Source organism: Ascaphus truei, chromosome 16 (assembly GCF_040206685.1).
Source record: "Ascaphus truei isolate aAscTru1 chromosome 16, aAscTru1.hap1, whole genome shotgun sequence".
NCBI classification, from domain to species: domain Eukaryota; kingdom Metazoa; phylum Chordata; class Amphibia; order Anura; family Ascaphidae; genus Ascaphus; species Ascaphus truei.
The window spans coordinates 31194318-31206903 of NC_134498.1; the positions used below are offsets into that span (position 1 = coordinate 31194318).

Sequence of the window (12586 nt, forward strand, 5' to 3'; positions counted from 1 at the left end):
ATGGCGACCCATCAAATGATACTGCCATGTCAAATGACGATGCGTCACCTTGACATCACACCGCTATGCTGCAGGAGGAGGGCCGCACTTCAAACAATTGCCCGGGCTGGTGGCGTAAGAGCCCTTACCTATATCTATCAAGTTCAACATATGCTGAATATAGAATATAAATAGATATTGATAAATATATATTGGACAGAAAGATAAGAGATAGAAATATGTATTAGACAGATTAATGAATAGATATAGATATTAGATAGACGTACGTTAATAGATAAAGATAACATTTAGATATTAGATATATACATATAGATAACAGATAAATAAAGATAACATTTAGATATTAGATATATACATATAGATAACAGATAAATAAAGATAACATTTAGATATTAGATAACATAGATGAATAGAGATGAGATAGATATACATATTAAATCCATGACAATGCAGACAGTTGGATGACAAAGTCAGCAATTTATAGTATGTATATTTTTATTGCGCCAACAATGTACCCAGCGCTTTACCAAAGAGACAATAGAATACAGGGAATTATAATACAATAAGTGCATCAAACATAAAATCAGACAATAGGGAAGGTAACCCTGCCCGGACGAGCTTACAATCTATTGGACATATATGTGAATATCCAGACAACCCAGTGTTCCTGTGCTGGGCCATTACAGTTACACCACGCGTAAAGGTAAATAATGACATCCCCCGGATCTATTAAAAGTCTCATGCAAGAAAAAATAATGGGATTTATACATATGGGAATGTACAGCGCCCAATATATTTTTAGCGTCAGATTTTAAATAACCCTCACTCCGGAGTGATAATTCTGCAAAATGTATATACAGAAAGTCATTTTTATATGATGTGCTCTGTTATGTCCTATTTTGCCCTTATGTTGGACAGCTTGTGATTCGGGGAGTGCCCACAGGAAGAGGTTTTTCTGGAGCAATGGGAGGAGTTATAGGGAGTGGTTATACGGAGCATAAGGCTAAGGCCCCTGCTCCCTCAGTCAGCGCGCCCGCACTGCAGACAGGCGGCGCGCTGACAGGCAATTGACCACTACCTGCGGTCTGTAGGGAGCGGCGGCCGGGGGGGGGGGGTGTCCACATGCCCTCTGCTGCTCCCGTAAATCCCCCCTCTTCCCCCCCCTGCGGATGGCTGCAGCGGAGCTCAGATTCAGGGAGCGGGAGATACAAATTTTCTGCCTCTAGCTGGGCGCACCTCCCTCCTCCCGAGCCGGCCAAAGGTTAACCACAAAAATCCAAGACACACACACAGCTTCCCTCCCTGCTCCCCTCCACTCACACACACACACTGGTAAATACACACGGGGGGGTGAATCGGAACGGGGGTCAGTGCAGAGGGAGGAAATCGGAACTGGGGGGGCGGGGGAACGGAGCAGATGGGGAACACGGATTGGCTCCCTTGCGTATCACGTGACACGACACTCTCCGAAACTACAAGCTCCTTGTAGCTCCGGCTGGCTGACGCGTCACAGAACACAGTCAGCCACGCCAGAAGGAGCCAGTGGGGACCTCCAGAACGGAGGCAAGCAGCTGGTGGCCCGCGGCTGCGCGCGCCGCCGGCTGCAGCGGGACCAAGGCCTTAGGAAGAGTTATAGGGAGTGGTTATATGGAGCACTAGGGGTTGTTATATGGAGCAATAAGAGGAGTTATAGGGATCAGTTATATGGACCACTAGGACGCGTTATAGGGAGGGGTTATATGGATTAATAGGAGGAGTTATAGGGAGAGGTTTAATGGAGCAATATGAGGAGTTATAGGGTGGGGTTATATGGAGCAATAGGAGGAGTTATATGAAATAGTAGGAATTATAGGGAGCGGTTATATGGAGAAATAGGAGTTATAAGGAGGGCATATATGGGGTAATAGGAGTTATAAGGAAAGGTTATATAGAACAATAGGAGTTATAATGAGCAGTAATATGGGGCAATAGGACAGAGTTATATGGAGCAGTTATACGGAGCAATTGGAGGATTTTTAGAGAGCTGTTATATGGAGCAATGGGAGAAGTTATAGCAGACCGGTTAAATGGAGCAATAAAAGGAGCTGCATAATACGCATGTAATAATGGGATGTTTTCAATTCTGCATCATTGTTTAGCCTATAAAAAACCTCCCGAAGATCTGAAGTGGCTCCTGGCTAACGATGTGTGTAACATTTAATGAGGTTGGCTAACAAGTTCCCTAGATTTGACGCAACAGCAAGGTGCAAATACTTGTAGTGTGTACATTGATGTGTATTTATCTATCAGCATATTGCGGAGTGTGAGCATCTCTAAATACATCAAGTTGTATTCCAAAGCGACCATGGGAGACTTGGAGTGAGAAAGAGCAGGCGGTGAAGGTGAGGAGCACTATGAGTGATTGTCTCCTCGTCTGCTGTTGGCAGGTTCTGGCTCGCTCTTAGACACTGGTGCAGGAGGACACTTCATTCTCACTCAATCGCTCACGATGCTCCACCTGGTCTCTCCTTCACAGCCGAGATCTTAGTCTAGACCCCGTTTTTTCCTGCTGATCTTTCTTTTGTCTTGTGAACCATTAGGGGAAGAGATGTGGTAAGAGCCATTCAGAAGATTTGTTGTATTTAAGTACTATTAATATTTCCATGCTGTGACTTGTCTTTTGTAGACAAGTCACAGCATTGAGAGTATCTCTTCAACTTAGCAAGTGGTTTATACTAGAAAAAAAGTATCATATTTTAAGGCAGTAATACCCTAAATCTTAGTCTAAGTGCCTGGGTTTAAGTATTGGACCAAAGTAACCCGATAGCAGTTTCTTGGGTTAAAGGGCCAGTCCCATGTAGGATCAAAGTGACGTTGTGGCAGTGGCGTGTATGGATTAAAGGGTCAGATCCACGTAAGAGCAAAGTGACTTAATAAAAAAAATACATGGTTAAAGGGTTAGTCCCACATAGGAGAAAAGTGCTGGCAGTGATATGATTAATGGGTCAGGTCCACGTAGGAGCAAGATGACCTAATGACAGTGACATGTTTAAAGCGTTAGTCCCATGTAGGAACAAAGTGACCTAGTGACAGCGACAAACGTGTTCATGGTCTATTGCCATATTACCATAATAGTGACAGTCCCTAAAAAGATATTTTGAGACCCTGAAGGTTGTATAGACATACATCGAGAGTTATGTTGATCCATTAAAAAAAAAGTGCAATCCCTGTTACTTTGCAAGAAAACATTTTGAAACCAACATCACAATGTCATTGTCTTCCTTAAACAAATATAACAGTGCTGAAAGTAAAGATCCGTCAGTTTTGCTTTCTTTGGGAATTCAGATTTTTTTCTTTCCATCGTTACATCTGAATGGGGTGTGAAAGTATTTACGTAAGCCAACATTTTTCAACAAGGGTTCCTAGGAACCCTTGGGTTCCGCGGGCAATCCTATAGGGTTCCCTGCAATTTTCAGGTCATTTGAAAATTGTACCAAATACAGAAGAATTTACAATGCATCTGATCTCAGACGCGCTATTAGAGAGGGTTGGGGTTCCTTTCAATGCATCTGATCTCAGACGCGTTATTAGAGAGGGTTGAGGTTCCTTACAATGCATCTGATCTCAGACGTGCTATTATAGATGGTTGGGGGTTCTGCAGAATTTCACAATATAATTATAGGGTTCCTTAACCAAAAAAAACCCACTGATGTAAGCTATAGCCTACCCTGTCACTGTTAGAGCCGGTAAAGAGAAGTCTCAACTGAACCATGTTTACAAACGAACATTAAATAATGATTTAAAAAAATATTTTGAGGGGTCTGATCTTTGTAGTAAAGGATTCTATACTTTTGATTTTACTGCGTAAACATGTCACTGTCACAGGGTTTATTTCAGTTCTAGGTAGAGATGTGTGAACTTGTCCAAAGTTTCTTCGCTTATGTTTCACTTGAACTTTAGCTGAAAAAGTTTGGTTGAAATTAACAAAGTGACATTTCAAACAAAATATCCAAATTTCTTCTCCAGAGAATAATATACCCTGAAGTATAGGTTTTACGGAAGAGTGGGGAAGGGAAAGAAGAAGGAAGTCCAATTTGGCAGAGTACCCACGGACGTTTATACGTTCCAAAACACTCAGCTATACAACACGTGGAGATACCTGTGTACACACCCAAGGTCGCAGAGTAGAGAAAAGATCCGAGTGACTGCAAAACTTGCAAGCAGCGGAACTTTTTGCAGTCACTCTGATCTTTTCTCTACTCTTGGACTGCTTTGGATCGGAGAGACGCTTTCAAGGGACGCGGAGGCTTACCGATGGCTCGGCGTGGCCACGAGGTACGGGACACGGTGAATACATTGTGAATTAAGTGCATACTCCACACCGGCTAGTGCTACTAAGGGGTTATTTCAAGGCTGCAGTTGAATTGCTCAGGAGACACTTTATACCATTAGCGGTCTCCTTTCTACACTTCGGCTATCCTGTTAGCATTCCCAAAACCTCCCACTACAGTGCCTTTAACCCTTTCCTTGCTATGGCACATATGGACCTTATTACATATTCTGAAGCAGTTTTTTCCTAGAGCCAACAGCCGGTTGATGTAGTTACACACCCAAGGTACCTGGGGGAAAAAAGTTATTTTCAACATGCAAATTAGCCGATTTGAACGTATAAATATGATTACCCAGGTATTTCAGGTATGTTCAAAAGTTTCTCTCCACGTATTGTATAGATGAGTGTTTTGTGAGATATTTAAGCCAACATGTAGTCTACTAAATAGGACTCTTCATCCATCCCTTGCAATCTCTTACTCTTCCGCCTTCTTTCTACCTCTCAGCAAACTCCTTGCAAACATTTAGAAAACAGCAACAAAAACAACACATTTCACCAGGTTCGCAAGCCTGGCGAACGTTCGTACATCTCTAGTCCTAGTAGGGGTTGACCCATGGAAAGGTATCATTTGAAACATGTTTATAATGCCCAATGTCAGTTACCTCACTGATCTTGACCTTTTCCGCTGAACTCAAAATCAGTTTATTAAGGCAGCATTGTACCGCATTTTCTCTGAGCCCTAAATCTTCCAGTCTTCCTGGTGCAATACTTACAATCCTCGTCTTTCGTATGCAGGGGTTTCAGCCCATGCTGCCAATTATAACTGCAAAGTAGACAGAGCTGCATGAGTCCGTGGACCATGTTCTTTCCGAAGTATTGGTCCTCTGAGTGTAACATAAATTAACATGATCATAATAACATTATAAATACAGCGGTTCTACCTCATTCCTGCTCATTTCATTACACTGTTAAGGCTTCTGTGTCGTGTGATAATCATTTGTTTGTGGCTGAAACTTTTTCCTCTATATGTTCAGGTTTTGGGTTCTCGTCCTTGTGACCTTTCTGATGCGTCTTGAGATGTGAGTGTTCAGGGAAGCTCTGCCCGCAATCGCTGCAGACGTACAGAATCTCCCCTGTGTGGATTTTCTGATGTATGATAAGATAGGACTTGCGTGTATACCTTTTGCCACACTCATCGCATGCAAACGGCCTCTCTCCCGTGTGGATTCTCTTGTGTAACACAAGCTGCAGCTTACGTGTGAAACCTTTCCCGCACTCAACGCATACGTACGGCTTCTCTTCTATATGAGTTTTCTGGTGGCTAGCAAACGTTAAGCGGTTACTAAGGCTTTTCCCACATTGGTTGCAGATATAGATGGTATTTTCTGTATGGAGTTTATGATGGGCTACGAGATTCGAGTTGCTGCTGAAGCTTTTCCCACACTTCGTGCAACTGTACGGTTTCTCTCCGGTGTGTGTTCTCTGGTGTATGACAAAGTGTGACCTGTCACTAAAGCACTTCCCGCACTCCTTACATGAATACGGTTTATGTCCCGTGTGGATCCTTTGGTGTAAAACAAGGTGTGAGCTTTGAACAAAACTCTTCCCACATTCTATACATGCATACGGTCTCTCTCCCGTGTGGATTCTTTGGTGAGTAGCCAGAGTTGAGCTACGTGTGAACCTTTTCCCACAGTCAGAGCATGCATACGGTTTCTCACCCGTGTGAATTCTCTGATGTGTAGCAAGAGTTGAGCTATGAGTAAAGCATTTGCCACAATCCAGGCAAACATATTGTCTGTGTCCCATCCAAGTTCGGTACTTCATGCTCCGTCCTGATTTCTCTGTGCCGCTAGTAATAGAATCACTACGTTTATATGCAGTAGACTGCATGTTTTCTCCTACTTTAACTGTTTCCATTTCCAAATCACTGCCGCTGTTATTACACTGAGTTTCAATACTCTCTCCAGGTTCGTACATTGGAATTAATGTAGGATTTCCCCTTTTACATGGGGTGGGTCTCTCTGGCGAATCTATTGCAGAGTTTCTCTGTTCATTACTCCCTAATTCTCCATTCCTCAAGTTTTCTTCAGGACCCCACTGTGGAGTGTAATCTTCCATAGTCCACAGCAACGCGTGATGAGCTGTGTTAGACTCCTCTTAAATAGCAGCGCTCACTCATCCCACAACCTAACGAAGAGAAATATACAGTTAATCAATTCTTAAAGCAATCTCGTGTAGGCAGCCCGAAAACAACCTTTTGTTAAGGATTTTAATTGGCTTGCTAAAATTGATTCTACTGTGCTAAGAGCAACGATTTTGGCTGCTTTAGTTTCTCTGAAAATCAATTACAAGTTGCATTTCTTCGGGGGGCCTCTGAATGTGGGAGTGTTTGTCAACCAAGTAGGTTTTGTTTACCCTTATCAGAAATCCAATAAAGATAAGGGGAGGGGGAGAGAGGGGACTTTACCTGTGCAATATGTTGTTGAACACAGTAACATCAGACAAAAGAGAGCAGCCAGAGGAAATCAACCCGCTCCCAAGTCTCAGCTCATCCTGTTTATATAATGACTTTGAAAAATGATTTTACATACTTATAGATGTCAGATACGGGTAACAAAAGATATAGAGAAGAGCTGGATAGTATGAGCCTCAAAGGAAGGAAAGGACAGGGAGGTATAGGCAGGGTCCGCTACCAGTAGAGGGAAGAGAAGGTCCACACGTCCACCCCTTCAATCAGGGCATGAGGTGTGGGAGAAAGAAAGGCCACCATAAGAGAGGGCAGCTTATAGTGCAGCGGCAGGCTGGGTTTCAGTTATAGCAAAAAGGTGCAGAGAGCGAGAGAAGAAAAGGTCATACACAGAAAGGAACTTGTTAGAAAGTGAAAGGGCAATCCAAAAAGCACAGGAAAGAGGGAGAGGGCATAGAGGTGGGCAATTAATTGGCATGACGTTAGAGGGGTTAGCACAGGGATGGCCGACACCAGTCACCAAGGGCCACCAACTGGTCAGGTTTTCAGGGTATCCCTGCTCCAGCACAGGTGGCTCAATCAGTGGCTCAGTGATAATGACTGAGCCACCTGTGCTGAAGCAGGGATATCCTGAATACCTGACCTATTGGTGGCCCTTGGGGACTGGCGTTGGGACACCCCTTGGTTAGCACGAGAGGGGCCTATTATATATACACCGAAGCGAACAGTTAAGACATTTTCTGACAAATTTCCTTATTGAAGACAATGGGGCATTTCATCCAAAAACAACCCAGATATAGAATAAGCCCCCTCATGTGAGGTACGAACTACATGCTAATGACTTGTGGTTACCTCGTTATACCATCCTACAGCCCTACTCACCAAGGTTCATTCCAGTGGATTTTATTCATCATATTTTTCTGGATCTCTGAATTTATGGTTTTAAAGCTGGCGTTTTTCTGATGAGTCCTGTATTTTTATTTGTATCCTATGTGTTCGGTACTTTGTTTAAACAAAACTATATATTTTTAATTTTTGCTTATGGTTTGGCATCCTATATATTTACATTTTTAATTATACTTATTGATATATAATTAATATTAAATATTACACACTAACTGTATCTAGCTGTTGTATGTATACTCCTTATGTATGTGCTGAAGTATGTCACTATTATAAGATTACCTGAAAACATTGACTCAAGAGAAATATTCTACACTTAAACTTGGAAGATCGGACCGTACTGTTGTCAGGCAAAACTGTCATAACTGTGAGACCACGCCAAATATATTATTTAATGCGTTGCATACACATACATACACACCTTCATGCACACACATATGCATACATAGACACACGTACAAACTTCCATGCCCACGCACACACATAAATATACACATACTGTACATACACAAATATAAAAATAGAAACACATAAATATACACATACTGTACAAAGATAGATAGATAGATATGCACATACATTAATATATACACACATAAATATACACATACTGTGCATATACAGATAGATAGATAGATAGATAGATAGATAGATATGCACATGGATTAATATACACACACATAAATATACATACATTAATATACACATATATACATGCATACATAGATAGATATGTACATACATTGATATACACACACATATAAATATACATACATTAATATACATGCATAAATATATATATATATACATCCTCACCTCCTCCCTACTGCAGATGGTCCCTTTGTGTGAGCAAAGATGTGACTGGAGGGTTCAGCGAAGCACTGACACCACTCCGGCCGTAAGCATGCTGGGACTTGCAGTCTGGTTGCCACCCTCACCGCTTAACTGTATGAATATGAGCTGGCCTTCAACTACAACTCCCAGCATGCACTACGCGCGAGGGGCTGCAGTCATATGACACGGCCAAGGTTAACGCTTTCTTCCTCCCATTGTCTGATGTACACATAGAGAGTAGCAGCAGGGCCAGGTATTTCATCCTATTATTACTATTACTGCCAGGGCTCCGGAGCGCAGGGCAGGGCAGAGGAGCACTGAGTGTCTGTGCACAGTGATTATTATATCTCTCTGCCAGTTATTCTATTTCTGCGTGTTATAGCACTGTATGTTATTGTATCGCTCTGCGTGTTATTATATCTAATGTGTTATCTCGCTGCATGTTACAGCGCTCTCTCTGCGTGTTATATCTGAGTGTGTTATCTCGCTGCATGTTACAGCGCTCTCTGCGTGTTATATCTGAGTGTGTTATCTCGCTGCATGTTACAGTGCTCTCTCTGCGTGTTATATCTGAGTGTGTTATCTCGCTGCATGTTACAGCGCTCTCTCTGCGTGTTATATCTGATATTGTTATCTCGCTGCATGTTACAGCGCTCTCTCTGCGTGTTATATCTGAGTGTGTTATCTCGCTGCATGTTACAGCGCTCTCTCTGCGTGTTATATCTGAGTGTGTTATCTCGCTGCATGTTACAGCGCTCTCTCTGCGTGTTATATCTGAGTGTGTTATCTCGCTGCATGTTACAGCGCTCTCTCTGCGTGTTATATCTGAGTGTGTTATCTAGCTGCATGTTACAGCGCTCTCTCTGCGTGTTATATCTTAGTGTGTTATCTCGCTGCATGTTACAGCGCTCTCTGCGTGTTATATCTAATGTGTTATCTCGCTGCATGTTACAACGCTCTCTCTGCGTGTTATATCTGAGTGTGTTATCTCGCTGCATGTTACAGCGCTCTCTCTGCGTGTTATATCTGAGTGTGTTATCTCGCTGCATGTTACAGCGCTCTCTCTGCGTGTTATATCTGATTGTGTTATCTAGCTGCATGTTACAGCGCTCTCTCTGCGTGTTATATCTTAGTGTGTTATCTCGCTGCATGTTACAGCGCTCTCTGCGTGTTATATCTAATGTGTTATCTCGCTGCATGTTACAGCGCTCTCTCTGCGTGTTATATCTGAGTGTGTTATCTCGCTGCATGTTACAGCGCTCTCTCTGCGTGTTATATCTGAGTGTGTTATCTCGCTGCATGTTACAGCGCTCTCTCTGCGTGTTATATCTGAGTGTGTTATCTCGCTGCATGTTACAGCGCTCTCTCTGCGTGTTATATCTGAGTGTGTTATCTCGCTGCATGTTACAGCGCTCTCTGCGTGTTATATCTGAGTGTGTTATCTCGCTGCATGTTACAGCGCTCTCTCTGCGTGTTATATCTGAGTGTGTTATCTCGCTGCATGTTACAGCGCTCTCTGCGTGTTATATCTGAGTGTGTTATCTCGCTGCATGTTACAGCGCTCTCTCTGCGTGTTATATCTTAGTGTGTTATCTCGCTGCATGTTACAGCGCTCTCTCTGCGTGTTATATCTTAGTGTGGTATCTCGCTCTGTCTGATATCAGTCTGCATGTTATAGCGCTCTGTCTGTTACATCAGTCTGCATGTTATATCAGTTTGCATGTTATAGCGCTCTGTCTGTTACATCAGTCTGCATGTTAAAACTCTGCATGTTACTATATTGCTGTGTTATACCATCCTGCATGTTAAAACATGTTAAGATACAGTATATCTCTGTATGTTATTATATTGCTTTGAGCGTTATTATTACTCTTGGGGTGACCACATTTTTAAAAGTAATAACTGGGACACATTAAAATATTATTTATATAACAAATTACATCACTAGCTGCAACTCCTCTCTTTATATACTCACTCGCTCCTCCCCCTTCTTTCTCCCCTCTTACTCCAACTCCTCCCTGCCCTCTCACCTCCCTGCCCTCTCACCTCCCTGCCCTCTCACCTCCCTGCCCTCTCACCTCCCTGCCCTCTCACCTCCCTGCCCTCTCACCTCCCTGCCCTCTCACCTCCCTGCCCTCTCACCTCCCTGCCCTCTCACCTCCCTGCCCTCTCACCTCCCTGCCCTCTCACCTCCCTGCCCTCTCTTTCTGCTCATGTCTTAATGATACTCTCACTACATGTGTCTTGGTGACTCCCGATATGTCTCTTTCAGTATCCCTTGGTAACATGATGACTACACGTTACCCGGATGCGGCTGGTGCACAGACATTATTGGATAATCTACAGACACAGAACGTGTTAACGCAGGTAAGTGTGTGTGTGTGTGTGTGTGTGTGTTTTTGTGTCACGATACAGACGCCTGCAGATCTGTTTAGCTGACGCACTGAGGTAGCCTGTCACTCGCAATCTGTCCCTTTCATTTTTGAGGCTGCGGCCAGGGTGACGCTGAGCAGGCGCGCGTTCAGCACGATGAAACACATTGCTACAATGTGTTTGTCCAGCGTGAGCGCGTGCGGCAACGTGCTATAATCGCGGCTTACGGGGTTACAGGATAGAATAATAGATCATTTAGAAGAGGGGGGAGAGGGGAGGGGGCAACAATTTAAAAATGTATACACAGCCTATTTAACTCCAGGTATATACACTCTGCTCTGTAACTGATTGTGGGCGGTACCCCGTGTGGAACTGTCTTTGCTTCAGGTCTCTATAAAACAGGAGGAAGACGTCGTCATTGCACCTAAAGAGGAAGATGAGGTGTGTGGGACCTACGGGGAAACCCTTGGGGAGGGTAGCGAGGACATGAAGGTGGAATATGACCAGATGCCCAACTCGCCAGGTAGGGGTGGACTTCTGCACTTATTTTTTTATTTTAGCGGGTAGTCGTGAACTCCTGAAATACGGGTTTGAACAATCTAACAAAGCCATTGGCTCAGTTAACCCTTTTGCTGCAATGCGTTGTCGGCAGTCAAAGGGTTAAACAACATGCATCACCCTTAAAAAAAACTTTCACATGCAAAGATCTTTTATATATATATATATACAGTAGAGGAATCCGGGGTTGGAAAAACGGGAGCACAGCAGCTAAAAACGGGGGCTAAGCACAAGCCACATGGATTAAAAAACAATTTATTAGAAATAGGGTGACCGCATGGAGGATGGCAAAGGGGAGTACCTCTGACGCGTTTCGCGCTTTGTCAAAGAATGTTTCACACTCTAGTCTACGACAATATATAAGTGACGCCACGTGGCATCGTTGGCGTCAAAACCGGAAATGGACTCAGCAGTCGACAATCCTACCGCAGTGTGTGTGTGTGTGTGTGTATATTACAGTGTTCGACGCCCGGGGCGGGTGGATTAAATCCCCCGGGCGAGTACATATTGGCCCAAGCAGAACACGTGCTTGTTTTTTTAAATTTCCCCCCTGCTCGCGCTGAAAAAATAAATAAATAACTCCCCCTACCTGATTGCTGATTGGCGCGCGCTCCCAGGCTTTGTGGGCGCGCGGCCAGGCTCTATATGAGCCCGCCCCCAACGAGCGGCCATTCTTTCTGGCCAGAGATCTGTTGGAGAGTACGAGAGTAAGTACTCTCCAATCCTCCATCCCCTCTGCTCCTTCCCTGCCTCCTGCAGTTCCCTCTTACTCCCCGCTTCCCCCCCCCCCCCCCCCCAATACCCGCGCGTGGCTGCAGATGGTAGCGAGGGTGTTCCGCTTTCTCTCCCCGGCCCCCGCTTATCCACGCGGGGCGGAGGTGTCCCCCCCTTATTCCCCCCAGCTTCCAGCGCCACTTCCAGCTTTCCCCGGTCCCCGCGCGGGGCGGAGGTGTCCCCCCCCTTATTCCCCCCAGCTTCCAGCGCCACTTCCAGCTTTCCCCGGTCCCCGCGCGGGGCGGAGGTGTCCCCCCCTTTATTCCCCCCCAGCTTCCCGCGCCACTTTCAGCTTTCCCCGGTCTCCGCGCGGGGCGGAGGTGTCCCCCCCCTTATTCCCCCCCAGCTTCCCGCGCCACTTCCAG

At 44.5% G+C, this 12586-nt stretch overlaps 2 protein-coding genes across 7 annotated transcripts in view; one reads left to right on the forward strand and one right to left on the reverse strand.

The window, feature by feature from the left end:
• The window catches only part of LOC142467357 (uncharacterized), a 70840-nt gene that overhangs the window by 5917 nt on the left and 52337 nt on the right, over window positions 1-12586 (forward strand). For 2 of the 6 annotated variants that reach the window (XM_075572950.1, XM_075572932.1), the window contains 2 exons: window positions 10789-10883; window positions 11277-11412. In XM_075572950.1, the coding sequence (XP_075429065.1) occupies window positions 10789-10883; window positions 11277-11412 (231 nt within the window). Of the gene's footprint in view, window positions 1-8681; window positions 8770-10788; window positions 10884-11276; window positions 11413-12586 lie in introns of those variants that run through there. The other 4 variants (XM_075572935.1, XM_075572936.1, XM_075572934.1 and 1 more) reach the window with 4 other exon arrangements.
• On the reverse strand, window positions 478-8583 carry LOC142467361 (uncharacterized). The gene is made up of 2 exons (XM_075572961.1): window positions 8499-8583; window positions 478-6499 (listed from the first exon to the last, which is right to left on the reverse strand). The coding sequence occupies exon 2, from the start codon at window positions 6428-6430 to the stop codon at window positions 5303-5305; it is 1128 nt and encodes a 375-aa protein (XP_075429076.1). The 5' UTR covers window positions 6431-6499; window positions 8499-8583; the 3' UTR covers window positions 478-5302.

Excerpts from the sequence above, each read along its gene's own strand:
- LOC142467361 (XM_075572961.1), bottom strand. The coding sequence starts at position 6,430 with ATGGAAGATTACACTCCACAGTGGGGTCCTGAAGAAAACTTGAGGAAT.